Here is a 27,056-nt window from a genome sequence, read left to right as displayed (position 1 = left end):
TCATTATATGTTAACTATATTTCTCCCTAACCTGTGTATCTTCCTCTAGTATATATCTGTCATCTCAGTTGCACCCCCTTTCTGTACTTAAGAAACATTCACCTTATGATCAGGGAATCTGCATAGCCATTGTGCAGTTTGTGCAATACACAAAAGCAACTGGCAGAGAGGGCATACGGGGCTGAAATCCAGGATTGCTCTCCCTCTGAGTAATCACTCAAGAAAGGAAAGACTTTTTAATTTAATTTTGTCAACTAAAGGATTGCATTTGCCTCATTTACCTAAAGCACCATACAGGTTACTAGCAATCAGCTTATGAGACTTGCTGAAAGGAAGAACCTTCCTTGCAGGATAGAAGTACAAAGAACAAATACTTCTTTAGATTCCTTTGCAACTGGTCATAGAGTGTATGATTTAGGGTCAGCCAATCAGGTGCATCTGCCCTTGACTTTGAACTGGAACAGACAACAGAATTTTTTTCTTTTTCTTATAGCTCAGAGCAGGCAGTAACATCTCATTCCTAGAAGCAATGGCTGCCTTAGTCAGTGTCCAGAGCTGGAAATATTTTAATGACAACTTTAGCATCTGGTCTCCAGTGATGAGGCAGGACTTTTCTGGTCCAAACCAAGGAGTGATTTTATAGCTCTGGGTATAGGACTTCACTGTCCCTCCAGACTTTCCCAACCTAGTAGTCCAGTCTTCCTAGCATTTCACTGAGTACTAAATAACTCCTCAATAAATCCTCTTTTTGCTTAAATTACTCAAAGTTCAGGTATAAACCACTCAAACATTTTATAAACCAGTAAATTCCACTCCTGTGAAGTAATCATATAATAATATGTATCCACAAAAGTATTTTACACAAGTTCATATTGAGCTTTATTCATATTGAGACTAAATTATAAACAACCCAAAGGCCCATCAACATTTGGTGAATAGAAAATTATAGTATCTCCTAACAATGGATAATACTCATCAATAAAAAAAATGCCTCTACAAACAAATCTATGACTCTCAAAAGCATGATGTGAGTAAAGGAAGCCAGACACAAAGGTATGTAGAATGTGTGATTCTATTCTAGAAACTCTAGAAAAGATAAATCTATAGCTACAGGAAACAACTCAGTGGACCAGGTATGGGGTGGGGTTGGGAACTAACTTCAAAGTGCTGCCAGGGAAGTTTCTGTGGTGCTGGAGTTGTCCGCTGTCTTGATTGTGGTAGTGGCTACATGGGCATATGCCTTGTTAAAACTTTACATAAAACTGTATACTTAAAAAGATCAAAGATGGAAAAGAAATACAAAAATAGAAAACTATACACAATATGAATGCAATACATTCAATGTAAATTATATCTCGATAAAGTTGATTAAAAAAATCAAAGGAAGTGGAGGAACCAGGTTTTATAATGCATAAAACAGGGTGGTTTGGGGGACTAAGATAAATAAACTGATAGTCTCTAAAACACTGTCATGTAGATCAATCAAATATAAATTTATTTGCCCTTGTCAAATTATGTAATCTTATGCTCTGATCAAAGTTCAAATTCCTAACAGAGAAGGTAAGGAGAACAGCTTAGGTCAGGTGCCCATTCCTGAATAGGAAAAAGCTGGACCATCCTGACTGACTTCCCATTCATATGGCACTGACATGTGGCAGGGCTGATTCCATGAGAAAGATGGGGATACTGTTCACCAGAAGTAGGGGCAGTGATTCTTGGTAAAACAAAAAAACAAACAACGTAAACAAACAACACACATAAACAGTCTTCCCCTTTGTGTTTCCGGAGGTGACCAAGGAAGGTGGTGATGGACTTCAAACATAAATGTTCATTCATTCTAATTATCCTTTTATACAAACATAATTTTGATTATGGATGATTTGCCAGGTGCTGTTACTGACTGGGATCTCATATACATATTTTGAGTTCTCTCTCAAATGATAGTTCATATTAATGTAAGGAAGAGAAACTTCAAAAGAGGATTATCTGGGGGCCTCCCCTGGTGGCACAACGGTTGAGCGCTGGGTTGCGAGGCTGCCTGCAGCGCCGGTTCAATCCCCGACCTCTCCTGCCGCCCGCTGCTTCCCTCAGCAGTGTATTTCGTCAGTCTGCCTGTTCTGTTCCCAGCTCTGGCTCTGGTGAATTCTCTCACCCTCGTGCGCTTCTGACTGTACCCGGTGCTTGTATAAATAAATATTTTTTTTTTAAAGAAAATTTACTTTAAAAAAAGAATTATCTGGTTTGTATATGGCATCTTTTTGGGGGGATGCGAGGAGTAGGGAAGGTAGAATTACACCGAAGACAATAATTTTCCGTCGTTAGAGGTCATTAGAGCGATCTTAGTTCGTTCTGTATATTCTTTACTAAGGAAGCAGAAGGTGGACAGTCAGAGAAGTAAATTCCATGTTTCACCGACAGCCCAGCCCACAACTGGAAAAAGGTCTTTTCATCATTCAAACCTGCTGTCATTAAGTCTCCCGAGGCCTCCTTGGCAAGTCGGCAGAGGGAGCCATTCCCCAAGAAATCTCTGGCGGGCCTCGCAGATTTGGGGGTGGGAGAAGGGTGGGGAGCGAGGGGGAGGATTTTCTGGTGGGTCCAGGGAGTTTCTCTCTCCTCCCCACCTCTGTAAAACAGGCCCCCTCAATGTTTCCTCCACCCCAGCTCTTCGCCACACCTTCTCAACCACTTCGTGGCTGCACCGCACGGTGATCTAGCACGGCCAGCTCACCTACAGCCCTTCTGCGTCCCACATTAGCGCCCCGTCCCTGGCACCGCTGGGGACTTGCGTCCTCCCAGATGGCCCCCCTCTGATGCTTTTCCCAGCCCCCCAAGTCCTCAGAGAGAGTCTAGAACGGCTCCCGCGGACTTCGACGCCCTCCCGGGCGCTCACGGGCACTCTTTCTGCCACCCCTTCGGTATTCCTAGGATTTGCCAACTTCGAGGCCAAACTGTTGCCAGGGTCACTCCTGGGCGCTGGGAGCCGCTCCGTTCACAGGCGACCTGCCATCGGGGTGCAGTAATCTTCAGGGGAGGATCCTACCAGACGTAGCAGGGACTGCGCGCGGCGCCAAGAGAACCCCCCTCTGCCCCTGCGGTCACTGGCCCGGTGGCAGCAGCTGCTGCAGCCGCAACTGCTCGAATCCCGGCCCCGGCTCGGGTTACTTCCCTCCTCCAGCATCCCCGGACAGACGCGTAAATCCTTGTTCGAGTTTGCTGCAAATACTTTCTCGGTACTTAAAACTGGGGGTCTGGAAACGCGTTGAGACTCGCCTCCCCTCCCGCGTCTCCGCCTCTGAGCTTGAAGGGACACTGCTAAGTATCTCACTTCTGGGACCCTGTTTGGAAGCTAAAGGCGCTGTTTGGAACAGAACTCGTTTCTCAGCTGACTTTGGTGGAAATTCGGAAAATTTCCGATTTTCTGAATCTCAGGATCTCTGGACCTGGGTAAGAGTTGAACAAATTCAGTTCTGGCAGCCACTGGACCCTGTCCGGACCCTGGATGTTTTCTTATGGGTGGGAAGTATTGGCATACCCCTGTCCAGTGTGAGGTGGACAGAGACAGACACTGTCTGGGTTGTTTATATGTTTTTAAGGATTTTTTTGTTGTTACAGTTTGTTTGCATTTGGTCTTTTTTGGGCCTACGTGTGGGAGCTTCTTGGAGTAGTTTTCATAGGGAAGACATTCCCATTAGGCATTTTATTTTGCTTCACCTCCTTTCATGTATTGTTTCGTCTGGGTTTGTTTTATGTTGATGGGGGTCATATCTGGCTGTAGGTTTGGGAGTGGGGTGGGGAATGAGACTGGGGATGAAAACCTGTTTCACTGGGTTCTTCCTTCCACATTATCTTTACTTCTCTGCTTGGGATTTAGATTTGTTTTCTAAACTTTTTTTTTTTTTTTCCTCTCCTGTACTTGGTATTCAGATTGTGCAGATAGCTCATCACACAACCTGAGAATGCTGTCTCTTTCCTGTGTTCTCAGCGTCTTTTAGGAGATGTCAGAGGCTGGTTACTTAGACCAGAGCAGTTTCTTCCTGGTTGAAATGCTGGCTCCTCAGGGACTGGTGAAAGGGACAGGCTTCGAGCCATAGTTACCATAGAAAGATCTAGCTCCTATTGGTATTTTTCTCGTAAATTCCTTAAATCTAGGAGCTTTACCCCTGGCTTAGAAAAATACCTTGTCCTTATTTTTCTTTCTAAGATAAGTAAGAGTGATACCACTGAGTAAAAGAAGTATAGTGCTATCTTTGATGTTTCCTTAGAAAAGATCCTCACATAGGGACCCAAATTCTTTAGGGAAAGTTGAAGTTTGGGATTTTATTAGCCCAGAAGGTCTTAGGCTGCAGAAGCCATCCCAAGGTGCAGGGCAATGATGTACCTTTTTGGTTTTCCTTTCCTTTTTCCTTTATAGTCTGGTTCTTACTTTGTGTATCGTCTTCCCAACTGAAGATACTTCATTCTTTATGGATGAAAGGACTGGGATCTGATCATTTTACCCAAAAAATGCTATCTTTTGCTGTGATTGGTCCAAGATGTTAGCTTAGGGGAATTTCTGTTTACTGCTCTTCGATCAAAGAACCCAGTAGGGGGAAAGCTGTGGGACCTGGTGGACTTGACTCAACTCATGTGCTTGGCACAGTTTCTCTCTCTTCATCTTTAAAATCAGAATGATAATAACAATGTTTACATGGGAGGGTTGTAAAGGATTTAAAGAGTTAATATGTGTGGAATGCTAACCAGCCTGGCAGATAGGAAGCACATAATAGCACATATTAGCTATTGTTATCATTATTAATACTATTATTGAACTAATATTGTTAACTATTATTGATGGGTATAAGATAACTTTTATTAGCTATCAGTAGGTGTTAGCTATAATTCCTATTTGGATGGTCTTTGAAAGTTGCACTCAGTGGCTTCACTCCCACCAGGGATGTGATGTTATTTTCAAAGGTAGCTCAGATTTGATCTTTGTATTGCTTTCTGCTGGTGCTCTGGGTACTCTGCTGGTGCTCTTTCAGAGGGAAAATAGATGCATGTGACAGGGCTGGGGTGTGTAGAAGAGGGTTCATTGTTGGGTGAACTAGCAGGTGGGACAACTAAACTCAGTTTACAACTAGTACACTGTGTCAGAAACTTCTTTCAATAATATACTTCTTTAAGTTATTTTTTAAGGGTTGATCATTTGTTCCATAAATATTCATTTGGCATGGATTACATGTCAGGTACTGTTTTACTTTATTATTTAAGTTCATTGAGTTTTTTTAAGAAAAGATATGCATGATTTGCTTTACGTTTTCTCCTTCCCACCACTTTAAGCATTGTAGGATTTCATGTGACACTAACACTCTATAAATTAAATCCCAAATGCTTTTTAGCTATAATGATTTCAATACCTGTTGAAATGAAATGTAAATATTCTTGAGGAATTGTACATAATAATCAGTAACATCTAACAGGTTATTTCTTCCATCTACTTCATCATGTGTAGACTTGTGTTGGGAAGTAGGGCAGGAGCAGGATAATCTCGTGTTCCTTCTGTCTCTAAATCCTGAATTAATTGCCCTGCCTCCTTGGTGATTGTTTTGAAACCGATTTTTTACTTTTAACACTGTTTTAGGTACATAAATTGTGTCTCTTCCATTATGCATGTTAAACAAAGTGAGGGATGACACCAATAATTAATAAAAAGGAAAAGCATTTAACTCTGAATGTATTTCATCACTTATTCTCAGACTTTGGTGTACATCAGAAACATGTTAAAATTTCTACCATTTTTAACATACTTAAAACGATGATTTTATATAGTTCAACCTATTGTAAATCTTAGTCCCTCCACTCTGACTCAAATATAGTGAGTCTGAGTGAGGTATGAATAGTCTGTGCTTTTAGAAGTTGTGCTGGTGATTCTAATGCAAACCCAAGTTACATGCTCATTTAGTAGCATAGATTTACTCTCCTTGTACCTGTCTGCTGTGTCTAATAGCATATATCTAAAATACAATTCTGATCATGTCATTCCCTTCTTTAAAAATCTGTAGTGACTCTCCAGATGGTGAACATCAATTTCTCCTGGGTGCTTATTGAAAATGATTCCAGGACCTCACCCTAGACATAAGAGCCAAAAATCTGCATTTGAGCAGATCCCTAAGTGAATCTGGTATACCATTAAGCCTGAACTCTAACTAATGATCTAGTAAGCCTGCAGTTGCATGTCTGGATTTATTTTATGTTTCCCAGACCTCTGGTCCTATAAGATTGTTGCTATTTCTTGGGGAATGCACTGTCTGCTTTCACTCCTCCCTGACCTAGATGGTTATGTTGTTCCCTATCCCGGAAATATGTTTGCTCCTCTTTTCTGTCTAATCAACTGCTTACTACCCATTCTTTCATTAGAATACAGTTCAAATAAGACCTCTCCTCTGAAGTTTTTCCTAATTCTCTCACATAAGCTTAGTGATGTCTTAAGTGATTCCAGTCTACCTTTGGTAACTTTAACATGACATTCACCATATTGTATCACCTGTGTTTGTTATCTGAATAGTTTCCCAATTGATTGGTGAGATCATCACTCCTTATTCTAAATCTTCACTCCCAATAGTTACATAGAAAGTCCCTAAGATTGGAAAACCAATTGTCACTGAATTAACGTTTCATGTCCAACACTATGACAACACTATGATACAATACTTGAGTTTATCATACCTTTGAGATAGTTTTGGTTGTGAACAACAGTGTTAGGGCACTAAAATGGAAGTGCCGATGCCAAAAGAAGAACTAACTTTTGTCTTGTGCTTTCAGTTTATAAAATGCTTTTGCATTTATTTATTTATCTATCTATCTATCTATCTATCTATCTGTTTATTTATTTATTTATTTTGAGAGATCACTTTTCTTCTCTTTTTTTAGAAAAATTTATGTATTTATTTATACACGCACTGGGTACAGTCAGAAGCGCGGGAGGGTGAGAGAATTCACCAGAGCCAAAGCAGGGAACAGTACAGGCAGACTGACGAAACACACTGCTGACGGGAGCACCGGGCAGCAGGAGAGGTCTGCGTGCCATGTGGGACCCTCGCCCTGTGGCCAGGGATCGAACCGGCACTGCAGAGGCTGCGGGCAGCTTCTCAACCCAGTGCTCAACCCCTGTGCCACCGGGGAGGACCTGCATTTATTTTTGTATTCGTTCAGAAACATGGTGACTAGTTCAATACTGTTTTGCCTATATTAATAGTCTGCATTCCTAAAAATAGATCCAAAGAATGATAGTGCAAAGTCCTACATAGTAGAAGGATGCTGGCCCTAGAGAACCAAATCCATTGTAAGTTTTCTAATCATGTCCTGCCTTTTAGATATACTATATACCATATACTCCTTTTAAAAATTTTTCTTTCTTTAAACTTCCTATAATTTTGGTCTTTTCCTCTTCACTTGAATAGCAGTTGACTTGTTCAAAGATAAATGTCTGATTCAGACTAAAGATTTGTCACTTTTGGCAAAAATTCTATCTTAGTCTCATTTATACTATGAGACAAAAACTTGTAATTACTATTTATCTTCCAATTTTTCCATTTCCTATTCATTATAATAATAGAAATATGCAATAACATTAGAACAAATGAATGACAAAGTAATGACAAAGATGGGGATGCTACAAAATTTGAACTTTTAGCCCTTAGGAAGCTCTGCCATAAAATAAACAACAAAAATGTTCATTGATAACCTCATGTATGAGAGAGTTTCAGTGATATATGGTTGGAAAGTAGCAGCATCAATATATGAGGTACAAATGTCCAGATAAAGGAAGTACAGTTAAGAACTGTCTGCTAAATTACTCAAGGTGCGTACCCAGTATTTTGTTCTAAAAATTAACTTTAAAAATAAACATAAGTTTCAATTAGTTCTGTTGATTTGTCTTCCTTTCAAACTTTATATCTAAAATGAACTTTTTCTTCCTTAGTTAAGTTATAATGCTCTGCAGTTTTGTAAATCTCTTTACTAGTGTCCTAGTGTTTTCATTCATTTATCCACTCATTTCTTTTTCTTATTTCCCAAGACTTTGCACTTATCACTTGTCTCTCTCCTTCACAACTTAAGATTGTATTTTTCTGTGATCATTCTCTTTTTAAAAATGGATAGTGCAGAGAATTGATTTATAGTACTTAATAAGAGGGTTTCTCATATGAGGAGAAAAAAGATAAAAGCCAATGTTATTTTACTTTATATATAATTTTATTTGCAAAACTGTAGGTCACCATGTGGATGTTATTTGATAATGCATACTTTGTGCCATTAGCCAGTCTGGAAAGTGTGAATGTGATCATATATCCTGTTATTATCGGTGTTCATTTTCTACTGATTTCCTCTTGTTTCATTTCAGTGATTTATACTCCTAGATAAAGGAACTATGTAAAACATTTTAACCACCTCAATTTCCTACTTGGAGGGCAATATATTGTACCCTTCCCCCCTTCTTAGACAAAGAAAACAGTATTTCAGTATGGAAGGTCTCATCTTGATAGGTACACATGCAGGATATTAACATCTGTTAAGAACATCTTATCTCTGGGAGCAAGGAGGCCTCATTCTAGAAGGCGACTTAGTGCCTTGTTCTTAACATCCTGGCTGACCTGGCTGAGCTGCACTGATTTGGCTACTTGTAAAACCTCACCATAGGTGATCATTTCCATGATGGATCCCTTTACCTCTGGTAAAGGATCATGTTTGTGTTTTTTAGAAAAATAATTTTTGGTGGCGAATTCAAACTCAAAGCACAGAAATTTATCTTGTCTACATCCATTGATATCTTGAGAAAGACACTTTGATTTTTTTTTTTTTGGACAAGGAATCAATGAAAAGATGTGGCTTTTGTTCTTTAAAAAGTAATTGGTTTGAGGGCCTCCCCGGTGGTGCAGTGGGTTGAGCGCAGAGCTATAAAGCTGTCCTCAGCCTCTGCAGCATGGGTTCGATTCCCAGCCAGCCAGTGAGCTACCCACATGGCGGGCAGATCTCTCCTGTCTTGCCTGCTGCTCCCCTCAGTGTTTTCGGTCCATCTGCCTGTTCTTCTACCTGCTGTCTCTGGTAAATCTCTCACCCTCCCACACCTCTGGCCTGTACCCCAGTCCTTGTATAAATAAATAAATCTTTAAAAAAATATATTAAAAAGATACTTGGTTTGAGTTTTATTTTTGCCCCATCAGATATTTATTAGGTCTATATGGGTTAGGGATTAGTAATACATGCAATTGCCAAGGTACTTGCCTTAAAAAAAAAAAATTAGAAAAATCACAACTAACTAGGTGTGACTGGATATAATAAGGACCAGGTAAACAGGTCTTAGAGTCCATTCTAGAGAAAGTTCTCTATATCCTCATCAGAGGTTTCTTGGCTGCCTGAGGCCTTGAAGAAGGGAGAATTTTGTGTGGGTAGGACATTTTAGATAGGGGAATGAGCTCAACAAACATAGGGTTGCAGGAATTTGCAAGATAACTTCAAGCAGTAGTGACTAATTCAATAGGAGTGGTGGGTTAACATTTGAGAATTATTTTATGATAATACTCAGGGAATTATTGGACTAGATTCTGCCTGTTCTCATCACAGTATGTTTATTAAAGGAGCCCCTCATTTACACTGCCATTGTTTTATCATTTAAACCAGATCAGATGTAGTTTAGGGTACCCTATTGAGATTCAAGTTAAAGTTGAACTCCCATGCCATGAGAGAGTATGAAATAAGACAATTGTTATTTCCTTCAATCACCATGGACTTCTTGAGGGTGGGGTGAGGACAGGCTCATGTTTTTTCTAGTGTCATCTGGATCTAAATTCATACTTTTTCCTTAATAAGTTTGTAGAGAAAATCTTGCCATGCTATTGCATGATCTCTTTTAGCATGATGTCATCCAGGCAACCATGGCAACCTCTGATTCCTTCACCTCATAAAATATCACCAAACATTCATTTGTCCATCCTACCAGTGGAATTTTCTCACTACCCATTATTTTCTGAAGATTACAGCCTCTGCCAGCTTGCTCTGGCACCTTCTTCCTTTTCTCTCTGCACTGTCCTTTTCCTGTTCATTGCTGACCTGCCCCTAAATTCCTAATACCTTCTGAAGAACTATTACTTAAATTTTTTTTCTGTTCCATTCTTCACAATCTTCAGTGCCCTTTTCTTTTTCATCTATTTTCTCCCTAGATGTTTCCCTTCTGTACTAAGATTTGACAACTTCTGACTAAAGTGCTTGCCCCTTTAATATTCTCCCCATTTCCTGTATGTCCCTTGAATGGATAAATGTGCAAAATTGAGCATCAGTGAGGCTAGAAATGCTTCAGACTTCTGTTTAGCCCATATTTTCAAACTTTAGGGGCATGCAGATTACTGACTGAGCCAGTATCTACTAGTTCCCCCTCTAATGTTTTGGATTCCGTAGGTGTGTTGTCGAACCAAGGAGGCGGGGTATATTTTTGGTATGATATGGTATTGCAGATGGTCCATGGATACCCTATCATCTAGGAGCCTGGAATCCTAATACTGCTCCATTCTGAAGGCATGACCTCTCTTTCTTTTTCTTTCTTTCTTTTTTTTTCTTTCTAATATTTTAGAGACTTGGTTAGAGGGGTCAGAGAGAATAACTGGTCTTTGAGAACCTGTGCCTCTCTGTCTCTGCTTGGAGGGACAATGGCTGTAATACAACGCGGTTCATGTGACAGCCAGAGAAAGAGGCCATTGTTCAGGGTTGGCTGATGCTCCATTCCCCTCTGGCCAGCCATCCAACTGAGCTTGGTAGCCCCAAGGAAACAGACACACTTGAATCAGAGAGACAAAGAAAGGAGGTCAAGGCCTTTCACAGTTAAAGTACTTGCAGCAATGTGTCAAGGGTAGGATTGGGGAAGGAAAAAGTAATTCTGTAGAAACACCATTAATTGCTGATTTTGGCTTTAGGGGAATACAAGTCTATTAAAACTTCCAGTTGATCTTTGACCAAGGATTATTTCACACATCGTCACATACTACTCTTCCCACTATGACTTATCTTAGAGCAGGATTTTTATTATTTATATTTTAAAAATAAAAGATTTCCCTCTGCTATGACAGGAAAAGGCATCATTCTAGTCTCTTTTGCCCAAATTTATACAAACAGGTGTCTAATCTGAGAGCCCTCCTAAATCAAGTTGACTGACCTCAGGAAATGCTATTTTGTTCTGGGGTGTGGTCAGCATATATATGATGTATAGATAATTTTCTTTCCAAATCTAGATTCAGTTACCAGTTTTGAAGACAAGAATTTTTTTTTCAGCCTGAAATATAATTCAGTCTATTTGAAAGTTATCACTAAGTTTGGACATTTATGAGGTTGGGAGACTCCCCAGATGTCTTTTAGATACCACCCTTTATCCCCAACTCTCAAACTAGATTCTAGGCCTGGAATGGAAAAGGCTGCAAACTTCCTGTAGAGAGCTAATCTGGAGCTCAATAATTGACTACATTCTTTGTGTCAGAAGAAGATTCAAATTCAAGGTCATAACCTCAGCTAAGGTCACAGACTTTTCACACAGGATTGTTCTTTTAGCCTAATTATTCCCTTTATGAAAAAGTATGTCATTCACTCGGCTTCTTTCAAAGGATACTTAGTCTAGTTCCTGTAGGTGACTTTTTTTTTTTTTCCAGTGAGGCACAGAATATAGCCTTGAGTATGGTAGAATGGGAAAAGCCTTTTCTGAATGTAGTAGGTTGTGGAGAGCCCATTTACACAGAGTGTTCAGGCAGCTGGTGCTCTTTGGCCAGTAGGAATCCTTTTGTCTCAATATAAGAGGTTTTCTGACTGGGAGAATTAGGCTTAATGAGGTTTGTACCCTGGAGAGGGCAATATATGATTTGCCTGAGGTCACTTAGAGCCTCCTTGTAATTAAGTCTGTCATTACACCTTGATTATAGACTATCATTGTAAATCCATTAAAGTAGGAGAAGCAAATGGATTGTGGAGAAGCAAGTGGCTTTATTTTCTTCATTATGCTTCTACTACCCCTCCTCCTTGTAGTTTGTTTATGCCTTATAAGTGACTATTTGGTTTACCAATGATATAGATGCCTTTGAAGTGGAGAAGGGGATGAAGCCTGTTCTTCACAGGTGGCAAAAAGGATTGTGTTAAATACTCTCCTGATTAGTTAATTAATTTCAATTCATAGTCATTAGGCCTGTTCATTTGGTTTCATTCCTGTTATTTAAAGAGGCTCTTCCCTCAGTTCTGTTAAGGATGAGTACTGTGCTCTACTTGAAGTTCTGTATAGATGCAACTTTTGTTGAAAAAAATAGGAAAGTGATATATTGTCCTTTATTGTTGTTCATGTCCCAAATAGCATGATTCACATTAAATGCTTTAATAAGGCATAGAAAGCTTGCTGGGACTTGGTTTTGTGTCATAATTAAAGCTCTTCTCAAGGAGGGCTTCTGAGATGTTAACATTGCTCTATTTAAAAATATTTGTGTGGTTAAAAATATTTGTGTGGGTATGTTCAGATCATGAAAATATATTAAACTCTTCAGTTTTGATTTGTGTCTTTTTAAATATATCTTTTATACCAATAAAAAGTTCAACCGGTTTTTAAAAAGCATTGTTTACTGTAGAGTTAAAGTTGTAGTAGTGATAGAAAACAAACTCTGGGTACTCCAACGAACATGTAATTTTGATCTAGGTGTGACTGGAGATATAAATATCCATTATTTCACCTTTACCTCCCTTGCCAGAAGAGCTGCGTGTCAGAAAGCAATAGACCAGCACCATAATTTTTGATTGTTTTAGTTTTCTAGGTAGCAAATCCAGTGCCTAAGAGGTCAACACTGTTAGCAAACTCCCAGTCCTTAGAATTTAAAACAAAAGCACCCCTCCAAATTGGCTTTCTAGCAAATCTTTTCATTCCTATGCACTATGCTCCTCCTGTTCATTGTAATCTGTCAAGAGAAATTAGAAAAAGACTATGCATTATGGATGTTTCTCTGAATTTTTGGATGACTTCTCCTCTGAAGTCTGATATTGGAATGTTTTTATTTGTTTTTCTCACATATTTTAAGTCTGATAAAGTGATAAGAGGTGTGGGATGTTTGGCTTATCTCTGTTCATCTCTTTCACTTATTTCAACCATCACTTCCAAGGATCCACAATGAGCTCCAGGAGCATGAAGGGGTACAACCCTGTGCTTTTGGCACATGAGTAGTCCTTAGTCCCTTTTTGGTCTAAAGGGTATCTGTTATCATTAGTGTGGATCACTGTATCTTTTTTTAAAAAAAGGTTTATTTATTTATACAAGAACTGTGGTATAGGCTAGAGGCACGGGAGGGTGAGAGAATTCACCAGAGACAGAACGGGGAGCAGAACAGTTGGACAACCGAAAACACTGCTGAGGGGAGCAACGGGCAAGACAGGAGAGGTCTGCCATGCCATGTGGGTATCTCCTTGGCTGGCCAGAAATCAAACCAGCGCTGCAGAGGCTACGGACAGCTTCACAGCGCTGTGCTCAACCTGTTGCGCCACCAGGGAGGCCTGGATCATTGTATCTTTAGAACGTCCTTGCTTACTGTTATATGGATCTGACAGACTCAAATAGAAAATAGGAACCTGTGTGTATGTGTGTGTGTGTGTGTGTGTGTGTTGTTTTTGTAAGGAGAGAATTTGGGGTCCTTGGCTGTGAAATTGCTATAGCATATCAGTGGGAGACTTGAGCTTTTGAGCTTCCCATCTCTACCCCTAAACGTGGGTAAACGTGGGTCATGATCCCATCTCTACCCTTAAAGCTTCATAACCATGGGCAGAATATGTAAGCTCTTCAAACCTCCTCTTTTATCACTTGTGAAATGATAAAATCTTATAATTTAAAGAGTGTCACGATAACTTGCTGGTAGATATATAATAAGCTCTCAGTAATCATTATTTATTACCAAGTAATGTTAAAATAGATCAGATTGACATATGTAGGAATAAAGTATGCTTATGAATTTCATGAAAGAATCACCCAGGTGTTTAAGTGAGATCCTATTAATTATAGAAGTTAGAAAGTGTAGTCTCTGGTATAAAATATAAACTCTAATAAATTTAGAATATTCTGGAATATAAATACAATTAAATTTCTCCTGGAGTTTCTTGGACCTTAGATTTCTTGGATTCTTGGAAGTACCACCTTAACATAGCTGTGCTATGGGGTAGCTAAGTTTTGCATGGGTTACATGTCTTTGATTATCTTGTTTACCCGCTAGACTCTAAGTTCTACATAGCAAAGAATGTGTTAATTTTCACTTTTATATGCCTAGAAGGTAGCACAGATCTTGTGACTTAATAATATTTATTTTAATAAATAGTTGTTGATGGTGGAATGACACAGAAACCAGAAAATATGCTCATGGGCATGAATGAAGATAGTATTTCACTGAAAGGAAAATCATTTGTCTCAATTGTAGTATAAAGATGAGGCTTCTAAGTAAAGAATTTGTTCTTCCTTAGTAAAGTGTCAGTGGAATAGAAAACAAATGTTCAAACAAAAATGTGCATACAAATATTCATATCATTGTTATTGACGTTGACAAAAAAGATTAAAAACAATCCAATGGAGATTTCCCTGATCACTGGAGAATGGATAAACAAAATGCCATATATCCAGACAGTGGAATATTATTCATCCATAAAAACAAATGAAGTCTGCTGATACATGCTACAACATGGATGAACTTTGAACAGTGTGAAAGAAACCAGACATGAAAGGCCACTGTTGTATGATTTTATTTATGTCATGTCCAGAATAGCCTAATCCATAAAGCTAGAGAGTAGATTAGTGGTTGCAAGGGGGAAGGGCAAATGGAGAGTGACCATGTCATGGCAAATATCCTTTTGAAAAGGTAAAACTGTTCTGGGTCTAGATATTGGTGGTGTTTGTACAATGTTGATTAAAATGATAAATTTAATGTTAGATGAATTTTACCTCAAGTAAAATTTTTTTCACCTTTATTTACAAAATATCACATCAGCAGATATTTTATATTTAGATGATCTGTAGCTGTGTCAGTTGATTCTGTTCATGAAATGCTGTTAAGCCTTTACTGCATCTTGGGGAGAGCACCCAAAATGACAAGGCACAGCCCCTTCCCTCAGCACATTGCTAGAATATTTGTGAAGACAGGAAAGGATGCGAGAGCAGGTGATATGTTCCAGGCTAACCATCTTACAGTAGGAAGAGATCACTGTGAATTTGATCAGGGAATAACTCTTAGAATAGATGGGACTTTAATAGTAAAGTGAGCTTCATGAGATCAGAGACAAAGGGGGAGGGGAGCGAGATGAGAGGTGAGGGCAGAAGCAAGCTCAGATGGCCAGAGTGTGGTTTTGTGTAATTGAATATCAAGAAATATACACTAAATACAGATTAAAATTAAGAGATTTTTTAAAACTTCTTGGAAGTGTAGATTGGCCAAATTGGAATATTCTTAAGTTAGAATAACTGCTTAAATTTATCAAGCCATGAATAACATAGGTTTATCATTCTATGATAAAAGTTGAAATGAAATAAAAATAGGAAAATAAAGAGACTTGCAGTAATTTTAACTAAATTTAGCATGATCTTTTATTCATTCAATAAATATTTGAGCAGCTATTAGATTCTATGTTATATTTCTGTGCTAATGCGAAGGCATTAAGATAAACAGGGTCCCTGCCTTCTTAGATTTATATTCAAGTATTTATTTTAAGCATTAATGGATATGTCCAGTGGACAAATGTAATTTAAAAGTTAAGGTACACGTATGCTCTATAATGTGGTGGTTTAGAATGTATATTCTGAAACTACAGTTTTTAGATTTCAATCTTGGTCTGCTTAATTGTTTACACTGAATTAGTTATTCCAAACTTTGATTTCCTCATCAATGAATAGGGATAATAATGATAGCTCTCCCATACAGTCTTATTTTTTTTTAAAAGATTTTTTATTTATTCATGCATACAAGAATCTGGGTACAGGTCAGATGCACAGGAGGGTGAGAGGATTCACCAGAGACAGAGCGGGGAACAGAACAGGCAGACTGACGAAATACACTGCTGAGGGGAGCAGCGGGCAAGACAGGAGAGGTCTGCTGCGCCATGTGGGATTCTTGCCGGCTGGCCGGGATCAAACCCATGCTGCTGAGGCTGTGGACAGCTTCACAGCACTGTGCTCAACCGCTTTCGCCACCAAGGGAGTCCCTCCCATACAGTCTTTATGAGGATTAGTTGAGATAATAAATGAAAAGGACTCAGGACACTATCTGGTATATATGCTCAATATGTTTTATTTGTCTCTATCTGATTAATTTGATTGTACCCAGAGATATATGTAGCTCACTTCTGTTTTTAATTTTCAGTGAGTCTGTTGCAGAATGCTAGACAGTGAATCAGCATAGAAACACCACCTTCATAATTCAGGAAAACAGCAATGTTTCTCTCTCAATTTTGTCTTGGGCAGAAGCTTCCAGATGATGCCCCTACATTCAGAGGGCTTTGTAAACATCTTGGGCTGAGATATATTGTCCCATCATATTAAGAGTCTGGTGGTTAGGAATGTGGTTGATACCTCAGACCTTAGTGCATCCACTCTCCCTTCTTTTGCTACCTCATAACAGGTGCCACTGGCTACTCAAGTTCTCTGTGACTTCGTGTTCTTTCCTGTGAATTGAGGTTAGATAGCCCACCACCTCACTAGGGGGTACATTCTTGGAGTACGTCTAGAAGGAAGCTTGTGGGAAGAAACTATATAAACTTTAAGGGCCTTTCTATCTCTAGTCTAAATTGATTCTAGAATTTAAGTTCCTTGAGCACATGGGAATCTATCTTATTTTCCTTTCTGCTGCCAAATGCTGGAACATGTGTCGTAGACTGAATTGTGTTCCCCTCGAAATATAAATGTTGAAACCCTGCTCCTTCAAGGTGACTGCATTAGGAGATGATAAAGGTTAAATGGGCTCATAATTTGGGGCCCTAATCCAATAGAACTGGTCCTCTTCTAAGAAAAGGAAGGAGACCAGATCTCTTCCTTTATTCCTCTACGATATCTGCAAGTTAGGAAAAGAGTTCTCACCAGTAACTGAATACACTGGCACTTTGATCTTGTATTTCTCAGCCTCCAGAATTGTGAGAAATAAATTTCTGTTGTTTCAGTCACATAGTCTGTCATATTCTATTATGGCTTCTGGGACAAGACATACAGACCCTACTTTCTTTCCTCCCTCCTTCCCTCCCTCTCTGCCTCCCTTCCTTCTTTCTCTTTTTTCATCAACTATGAACTTAAATATTTGTGAATTTAGCTAATTTCATGATTATTCAAAACTATGGGGACCTAAGAATAACATGAAAAACTGAATCTGACCCACAATCCTAATCTGCATTTAAATGGATAATCTTGACCTTGTCTCCTAGCACACACCAGGGAGGCTATAAGGCTTGATTAAAACTTCCCCAATACCTATCTTTCCTCTGGTCAAAGTGCTGATGAGTGGTGAAACAGCCAATAGCAATTGAGAACTTTCGTAGGGAGGGCTGGAGGTAAGGGAAGAGCCTTCACAATTTATATTTATAACTTACAGGGTTTTTGTTTTTTTTTTAGATTTATTTATTTATTTATACAAGTACGGGGTCCAGTCAGAAGTGCAGGAGGGTGAGAGAACTCACCAGAGCCAGAACAGGGAACAGAACAGGCAGACTGATGAAATACACTGCTGAGGGGAGCAGCGGGCATGGCAGGAGAGGTCTGCGCGCCATGTGGGACCCTCGCTGGAGGCCAGGGATCAAACCGGCGCTGCAGAGGCTGCAGCCAGCTTCGCAGCCCAGTGCTCAACCACTGTACCACCAGGGGAGGCCCTATAACTTACAGGTTTTGAACAGTTGACCTCCTAGCTATCTTTTCTTAGGATGCAGCAGGATCAACGGGGTGATTGTGTGAGGAGAGGATAAGTAATAGAGGCCAGGCAGCAAGGCAGCATTTCTCCTCAACCAGGAGAAGTAAGGTGATTCCTGGCACCTAGAAGAAGAGATCTTCCTTCAGGAACGTTGGTGATCATCTGAACCCTGTCCAATATTCAGGTGGGGCCAGATGGTTGACTTTTATTTTGGTGAAAAGCAACCTGGAGCAATAACACTTTTCTTCTGCGATTTATAAACAAAAACAAAAGCAAAAAAGCTTATGATGTGGATTTCTGCCAATTAAGATCCTGGCTTTTCTTTCAAGGTGGTCTGTAAACGATGCTTTGTAATTTTGTTTATGCAGCCACAGAGGACTGTTCAGAGCACTCTGTAGAGTTTATGTTTTAGGATCATAATCCACTAAATATAGTTGTCACCTTCCTGTACAGTTGTCTTTGGTTGAAGGTATTATATTGTTATGAAGTCCAGAGATCTTCTGAAAGTGATCACCTAAATTTTCTGTTAAAATTTAAAGCATGTGCTTGTATGTAGTTCTCTCTAAAGGATAAAACTCTGATCTTTCTGAATTTGTCTAGAGTTCAGGTGTGGCAGACAGAGACGCTAACTCTGTCCATCTCAGAATGATTTCTTATGTTTGGCCTAAGGAAACTCCTTTCTAGTTGAGAATTTGCAAGAGCATTTTTCATTTCTTGGCCAGATTATAATATTTGTGAAAATGAGGGCACGTAATTAGGGCCCAGTAGTGTGTGGATTCATTCCCTGGCATGTAAAGGAGACCACAGTGTTTTTTATAGGTTAGTGACTGACATGCCGTCTGTATTTCCTTTGATGGTGAATGTGGCAGACTCCACTGCTGAGTGGGATAGCAACCAAGTCCTGATGGGCAGATTTTTAGAACAGCGTTAGAGGGTAAAGAAAGGGCTGTGGAAGCCAGATGAATTTTGTCACTGAGTTCTAAGGCCTGTTCTTTAAAACAAAAGCAGCTTTCCAGTCTTTATCTAAGAATTGGATCCATCACCCATAAGAGCCCAGGCAGAACCAGCCCTCTTTAATACGTACGCAATGTCCTCCACAGTGTGCTCCTCAAGACGTGAGGGGATGACTGAGGTACTTCCTGGCTCAGGTCGTTGTATCCAGCTGTGCGCACTGGCCATCCTATCTGCTTTTTCTGGTCCAGGGGTTGTTGGCCACTGAGCATCTTAGGGAGAGTGAACATACTTATGGGTAGTCAGTATTTGGCTTCAGAATCATTGTTGAAGCCCTGTAGGGAACCCATGTTTGAAGGAAAGAAGTCCAGATAAGGAGATATATATATATATATATATATATATATATATATTATTGACACAACTGAATGAAACAAATAAGTGCTTTTATAGCAAAAGAGCATGCTTTTTGTTCTAGAGCTATATTTGGCAACCAGAATAGTGGAATGAGTACTGCATCTGAAGCCAAAAATCTTGTTTTGAGTCTAGCTGTGCCATGGTTTAATCTTAGGCACCTGAAAAAGCTCTTTAGTGCCTATTTCTTTATTTATGGGATGAAGAGATCAAAAAGATCCAACCTCATGAACTTGACTAGAAAGCCTCTGGGCAGTGTCTGGATTGTAGGGGTGCAAGTGAGTGGGCTGGTAAGTTAGGGCAGGCAAAGACTCAATGCTGGCAGTGAGAGGAGCCCCAGCTTTGTCCTGGCCAGCCATCTGGTACAGCTACAGAGCTAGACACCAAATGGAAGAAGCACAACTGTGTGACTTAAAGAGCTTGCTCTTTCTCCTCCCTTCTATCCCCTGGAGAGGTTGAGTATGAGTTTTGGGACAGCTGCTCCTGGGGGCTCTTCTGTGTTGGCTCACTGTTAGGGCACAGCCTAGCCCCCACACATGGTACCCTTTCCTCTTAAAGCATAGCTTTAGCTGGTGTCAAGATTTAGCTAACTTCAGACCAAGTTCCAAAATGGGTACATTTTCTCCCCCCTGCCCCCCCACTGTAACAGATCTTTGGGAAGAAGTGTTAAAAAATGAATTGTTCTTTCTTTCTTACATATGCATTAAAAAAGTTAGTTTTGAAAAGTTATGATGTCTGATGTCTGCTTCTATTTCCCAAGAGATCCTGCAAGAGGGTGTCAGGTGATGGCACAGAGCCTTGGTCTAGGAGTGTGGTGTGTAGACCTCAGTCCTGCCCCATTGGGTAATAGAGAACGAGGACTCTCTAATCCCTGCCACATGCGGTGACCTGAGCAGACCCTGCAGGACAACAGAAGTCTTGCTGTCTCCTCACCGAGCAGTTGCTCAGAAGTCATGGTACAGCTGTGGTCTGCTTTGTTGGGAAGTGCAGGGTGATTTGATCCTTTAATCTCTTCGCTCCCTATAGGTATTATAAATAACAACTGCTCTGTAGGAGTACCTGCCAGAAGGGATTGAGATCTGCATTCTATATTCAAAACAGTATTGTTTTGTATAATCTTAACTTTATTAGTAATTATGGGGGGGCAGGGGAGCAAGAAGAAGAATAAAACCCTAAAGCAAAGCTACTTCATTATGACTCAGAAAATCCAAAGTGAGTTTAGAATGGAAATCGAGGAAGACAAGTTTCTTTAAAATCTCAAATTCCTTAGAATTTCTCTGAGAAAGTAAGGGGCACACACAAGCCCAGATCCCTTAGTCTGTTCATTCCAAGTTAAACAATTGCATCAAAGTTTTGGATCCAGGCAGACGGTAGTGGTGAGCTGGAATTCTGGCATTGCTCAGTGGCTCCCAAATGTTTGATGCCTTTTGGTTTCCATTTCCTTATAATTGAGAGGTAGTTAAATTGCTCTATTTCGGTTTCTGTGTCTGGATTCTGGAGGAATTGTCATCTGTTTCAGAGCTCTCTAGGAGAGCGGAGAGGTAACATTCCCGCCAGTCGTTCTGCAGAGGAGGCTGTGGTGACTGACACAGACTCTCGCTGTTATTACATCTGCTGATATTTCTTTCTTTCCAACTTTAGTGCTAAACTAGATTTTACAAATCCACGGGTGATCCATGGACAAATGTGTGGATGTTTTAATCATACAGATGGGGAACGAAAGAAAGAAGTCCCTGCCTCTTGGGTAGATAGCTGTTAATTACATCCTTAGATCTTGACTTACCTCTACGTATTTCTTTTATTTTTTAATTGTGATAAAATAAATATAACATTAAAAAGTGGAACCATGCAATTTTTGTCCTTTGGCTATTTCACTGAGCGTAATGTCTTCAAAATTCATCTGTGTTTTAGCAAGGGTCAGAATCTCCTTCCTTTTTAAGCCTGGATAATATTGTAGTGTATGTATAAGGCACATTTTGTTTATCCCTTTATAGACAGTTGTGTTGCTTGCCATCTGGATGTTGGGAATGATGCTGCCATGTATTTGTCAGTGTACAAATGTGTTTGAGAACCTGCTTTCAATTCTTTTTGAGTCTATAATCAGAGTGAAATTGGTCTGTTATATGGTAATTCATGTTGAAGGTTTGAGGAGACACTATGTTTTCCACAGCATTTTTACACTCCCACCAGCAACATACAAGGTTCCAATTTCTCCACACCTTCACTAACACTTATGTTATTTTCTGGTTTTCATTTTGTGTGTTTTGTGTTCTGATAATAGCAGGACTACTATTGTGGTTTTGATTTTCAACGTCCTAACAATTAATGACATTGAGTTTCTTTTTTGGGTGGATTTTGGACATTGGTATATATATTCTTTAGTTTATTCATGCCCTTTGCCATTTTTTAATCTGTATATACCTGTATATGTGTGTGTGTGTGTGTCTATATATAGACACACACATATTCTGGACATTTGCCTCTAACTAAATATATGATTTGCAAATACTTTCCCCCATTGTATGGATGGGTTGCTTTTTCATTCTCTTGATAGTGTCCCTTTGATGCACAAAATCTTTCAATTTTTGTGAAGCCCAATGTATCTCTTTTCTTTTACTGCTGTGCTTTTGGTGTCTTATCCAAGAACCCATTCCCAAATTACTTTTTAAATATTAATGTGCATAACCTTTCTTTGTGAAACCACAAAAACTATTACTTGGGGAAGTTTATCATTTAAAGGAATTTTGCTTTGAAGTGGCTCAGCTCTTTTTTTACTTGTTTGGAGAGTGGCCTTTATATAATCTCAGAATTGTTGGATTTCACTTTTACCATGCTCTACCATCCCTTTTCTCAGGGGATCACAAAGACTCATTGTAGATAAAGAAGAAAAGGATTAGTTTGAAAGGGCCTCCAATCATTTATATTATAGGGTCTCAGGAGAGAAAAGTCAAATTTCACAAGCCTGGGGAATGGAGAGGACTCTCGCAATCATGACTTGCAGGATGTGTATGAAGCCAAGCTGACTGGCATTTGTCTGAGAAGGCTGAGATCTATTTTCTAAAGTCCCTTTTTATATTCAGGGTAGAAAGATTGTTGAAAAGTAGGTAGGTTCTAGGGATGAACCTCTAGGAAACTGATGCTCAGTCTCTATCCCAAAGACAGAAAGATAACTTAGAAAATTCTCTTCCTGCTTGCCAGTATCTCATTCTTCACTCATTATTTCTGGAATATATTTTGTACACAAATCACCATTAACAGTACCACACATCCAAAACACCATAAGCATTACTTGGTATATATAAAAATGCTACTGGGGAGTACATAATAAACATACACAATCTTACCTATAAATGTATACAGTTTCACCCTAGAAGAGCAAATGAAATACAGAGAGAGAAAATACCAGAAAGGCCACGTCTTTATGCTTGATTATTCCAGAAGAGTGTATTTATAAGGCGTGTATGTCTAAGTCTTTTCTCATTACTCATGTTGCATCCATATGTCACAATTTCTGAGCCATCAGGTTTTTGTTTACTTTAAACAACCAGGGTTAGGTGAGTATTTGTGTGTTTCCTACTGGCATGTGTTCAGATATGAGATTGTTTGCTGCAAACAATCCAGGTGTTTATACATCTGGTCCGAAGAGTAGTTTTGTGTACCTGTAGACTAACTTGATTTAGGGATACACACAACTGTGTTGTCTGGATTTGTGGAGTTTTAAAAGTTGAGTGATGGGATACTTTTCAAATGAAGTGGCATTTCATTAATAGATCCCCCCGCTTGCCTGCATAAAAAGACATGAAGTGATTAATGAGCAGCTTCATTGGACACTAGGAAAGATGGCAATAAGTTTCTCTAATATGTATATTATAGAGTGAGACACTAAATTCCTAAAATCCAATTTGGCGGTTGATTTTCACACATAATCATCTGTGTTCTTAGTATCCAAGGCATTCAAGGAACTCTGTATCCTAGGAAGCTGGCTTCTTGATGTTGTAGGTTACTTGCACTTTTTAAAGTCGTAATTACATGAAGCTAGAAAATACTTTTCATCTGCAGCATCCCTTCATAACTCTAATTTTAATGTCTGCAAGTAGGCATCACAACAGACCACAACCCAGTCCCTCCTTGTCTTGCCTCACTTCTTCCTCTCACACTGTGCTTCTTTAGCATGAGTTCAGGGAAGTGTGGTGGAGCCCAAGGCAGGAGAGAAGCAGAAGCCAGAGCAGGCCGCCCAGGCCCTGCTCCCAGCTTCCCTGGCACCAGGGAAAAAGTGCCTTCAGCTGGCACAGGGGCTTGTGTCCGCCAAGTTTTGCTCTTTTGCCATGGAAATCCTGGTTGTAACAGAGACCCATGCCATTCAGGCAGTGAGCAGGAAGCTGCTTTTATGGGGAGGCATTTTTGGCAACGTGTCCGACATACACTCCAGTCAATCACCGTAAAGTGCCTAATAACAGATGTGGTAATTAAGCCTGAAGAACTGTGTCTCTATTTTTCCCGTTTTTATTGCAGGGAATAACAAAGTGCCTCATTAAACCTCCAATCACACTGATTTTTGAATTGGGCATACTGATGTTGTCAAAAGTGACATTTCTGCAAGGACTTTCTTCCTATTGCCATGGAAAGGGTGGATCAGTTTTGGTGAGGGTAGTTGTGTTCCTTCAGAGCTCCCCTTTTCATTCTCATACCAAACCACATGCACATTCCTGGGGTACAGTCAGATTCTTTAAGTACATTGCATATAAGGTTTTAACATTTATATGTGTATTAGACTATAAAATTGTCCTTAATTCTCATAGGTTCAAATTATACTGCTTATAGAAAGAAATTAACTTTAGCTTTCAATCTTAGAAAGGTTTCAGATAACCTGAATCCATGGTAAATTACCATATTTTAATAGGATAAATTATCTTGGAAAAATGTAATTACATCTGAAAAGGTCTGTCTTTGATTATGGCAGTTTCTAAGGCAAATGTCTTCATTAAGGTTGTTTTTTCTTCTTTCTTTTTTAATGATGAACATGAGTCTGGCTCATCATTAAAGAAAAGGAATCTAAAAATGTAATGATTTGGGACAGGTAGAAAAAGTATGTGTCCTCAGCAATTTGAGGGTATGGCTCAAAACTCTCTGGGGCTCTTCCTGGGTTGTTCAGAAGGGGTTCTCCATGACTGTGGGGCTCTTGGGAAAGACCTCCAAGGGCTCTGCTCATTTCTGACATGTCTCTACATGGTCCTTTTGGATAGCAAAGACTTAGAAGCTGCATTTATACTGTGGAAATGATTTTTTTTTTGCTTCTGTATAATCTAATGCAGTCATAAGCATAGAGATTTGGACAAATGTTATTTTAAATATTTTGGAAAGGTCTTGGATTCCATTTTGTAAAATTATCAATTGATTCCCTGTCTGCTGTGCATAATTTTGAGTTTTTTCAGAGTTTCCAACAGAACTGCTAGTTGACTATATGCTTACATTTAACTTTCTTAACCTGATCCCTTAAAGCAGATGATTCATAGCACTTAATCAAGATTTAATTTGATTTCAGTTCTTGTATTAATAAACATAAACTTGACCTCCTCATCTGATTAGCTCTGAACAAGTAATTTATGTGAGTCTAGCATTTATAAATGTGGATATGCACACATAACATGTTCAGGCAGTATAAGCCTTAATAGTGGTACCTCACATTTGTTTGCTGATCTGACACCTAATTTTATAATTCACTTTTACCACCTTTATCTATTTAGATAACAATAGAAATTGATGTCTGACATGTTTCTTTCTAATCATGAAAGTAGATATATGTATACTCAAGATTATTTTACCACATTAAAATTTGTTGGTTTTTTTTTTTTTTGGAAGCAGAATTCAATTTATTGACATAGTCAATCTACCAGCAAGACAGGTATTTTTCCGCCATAACGTGCGCCCACACATCTTCACCTCGAAAATGGAGCATCACAAGCTTTAGTCAGGGTACATTACTTCTTTTTCACTTTCACAATTTTTACCCTGCTGCCGGAAGTCTTCTCGGCGCTGGCTTTGAACTCTGACTTCAGAGCATCTCTCACTGCTTTTGCGCAGATCTGGGAGTATCGAATGTAGCTGAGCCCAGCCTGTCGCCAGTAGGCCACCATGCTGTCGCGGGAGTCGGCGTGTTGGGCTTAAAATTTGTTTTAAGAAGCTGTCTTTATATACATTATGTGTCAAAAAGTGAAACCTAGATACAGTAGAAAAGACCCTTGGTTAAACATAGACATTGTCCTCAGGATTATTCAGTAGCTGAAAAAGCAAAGCTTTTCTTTCAACAAGATTCATAATAACTTTCTTATATTTTTTTCTAAAAATAGCAAGATATTCTGCAATGATACAGCTGTGCTTTAATTATAGCTCCGTGTTAGGTAAATCTATCAATTCATGAAGATGCCTTTATGATGAAAAGAAAACTTGGCCTATCCAGTGTTGCCTTCATCGAAAGTGTTTCTCCACATGGCGCTGGCTCCCAGCTGAGCATTTGTTTTTCCCAGGCATGGATCCCATTCATAGTTATAAGTCTCACCTCATACCTCCAGACTCATATCAACTATCTGTCATTTGTAGGATGCGATACCCTGACTGCCCTTTTCAGCCTCTCAGATCACTGATCAGTGCAATGTTAATGTTGCACATCCTATAGCCCTAAGATTTTATTTCGCTCAGTTAACATTCATACTCTGCGTAATGGCATCTCAGCCAACAACCAATGGCTTATACAACTGTGCTCACTATATATAGCCTGAGGGTGTAGGTGTCTGTACCATTGAGGTTTGTGTAAGCACACTCAGTGATATTTGCATAACAGAATCACCTAATGATGCATTTCTCTGAAAACATTCCTGTATCCCTCATTAAGTAACACGTCGGTATTGAGCATCTGAATGTGTATATAATATATATGCATACATACATACATGTGCACATATATGTATATATGTACATTTTCTCACTTTTACTTATATCTTTGTAAATTTTAAATTGGGGATTACATTTTTGTTTTTTCTGTATGTGCATTTGTTCTACTCACCCTCCACCAAACCATCTGTGTCAGTTTTATTTTTGAATATGGCAAATAAAGTCTAAATAAAGGTTTTTGATGTCTTCAAAAACTTAAAATTTTTTTTAATGTGTATGATTTAGTGGTATAGGATCATAACCTTCAGATGTGTTACCACATATATTACCAGGGCACTCTGGGATTTCACCATTGTCTATTGTGCCCCTCCCTGCTTTACTTTCCTTCCTCTTACTCTCCCTATGGTAAACTTAATTCTACGGTCAGATTTGTAGGGTTTGTTGCTGGTTTGGGTTTATCTGATGCCTTGTGTTGTTTCTCTATATTCCACATATAGTGACACCATCTGGTATTTGTCTTTCTCCTTCTGACTTATTTCACTTAGCATAATACCCTCCAGTTCCATTCACATCGTCACAAAAATCAAGAGTTTATCCTTTTTTTTTTGGTAGCTGAATAGTATTCCTTTGTGTATATATAACACATCTTCCTGATTTACTCATCTGTCTTTGGGCACTTAGGTTGCTTCCATAGTGTGGCTATTGTAAACAGTGCTGCAATGAACACAGGAGTGCAAAAATCCCTTCATATTAATAGTTTTACATTCTTTAGGTAGATGCCTAGGAATGGAATTGCTGGGACATATGGTAGATCTATTTTTAATATTTTGAGAAATCTCCATATTGTTTTCCATAAGGAATGGACCGGTCTACATTTCCACCAACAGTGTGTGA

At 39.2% G+C, this 27,056-nt stretch overlaps 2 protein-coding genes across 11 annotated transcripts in view; one reads left to right on the top strand and one right to left on the bottom strand.

The window, feature by feature from the left end:
- The window catches only part of MEGF10 (multiple EGF like domains 10), a 340,065-nt gene that overhangs the window by 168,562 nt on the left and 144,447 nt on the right, over positions 1–27,056 (top strand). The window contains exon 1 of one of the 10 annotated variants that reach the window (XM_054694473.1): positions 3,131–3,444. The exons of the other annotated variants lie outside the window; for them this stretch is intronic. The gene's annotated coding sequence lies outside the window, so the exon portion shown is untranslated. Of the gene's footprint in view, positions 1–3,130; positions 3,445–27,056 lie in introns of those variants that run through there. 10 annotated transcript variants of the gene reach the window in all.
- On the bottom strand, positions 25,189–25,429 carry LOC119242744 (ATP synthase subunit epsilon, mitochondrial-like). The gene has a single exon (XM_037508248.2). It carries the CDS (start codon positions 25,406–25,408, stop codon positions 25,253–25,255), a length of 156 nt encoding a protein of 51 aa, XP_037364145.1. The 5' UTR covers positions 25,409–25,429; the 3' UTR covers positions 25,189–25,252.

This window comes from Talpa occidentalis, unplaced genomic scaffold (genome assembly GCF_014898055.3).
Source record: "Talpa occidentalis isolate TD23 unplaced genomic scaffold, MPIMG_talOcc4v2.1 talOcc4.13, whole genome shotgun sequence".
Lineage (NCBI taxonomy): Eukaryota > Metazoa > Chordata > Mammalia > Eulipotyphla > Talpidae > Talpa > Talpa occidentalis.
This window is presented reverse-complemented; position numbering and strand designations above follow the sequence as displayed.

Coding starts and splice junctions, on each gene's coding strand:
- LOC119242744 (XM_037508248.2), bottom strand. CDS start 25,408: ATGGTGGCCTACTGGCGACAGGCTGGGCTCAGCTACATTCGATACTCC.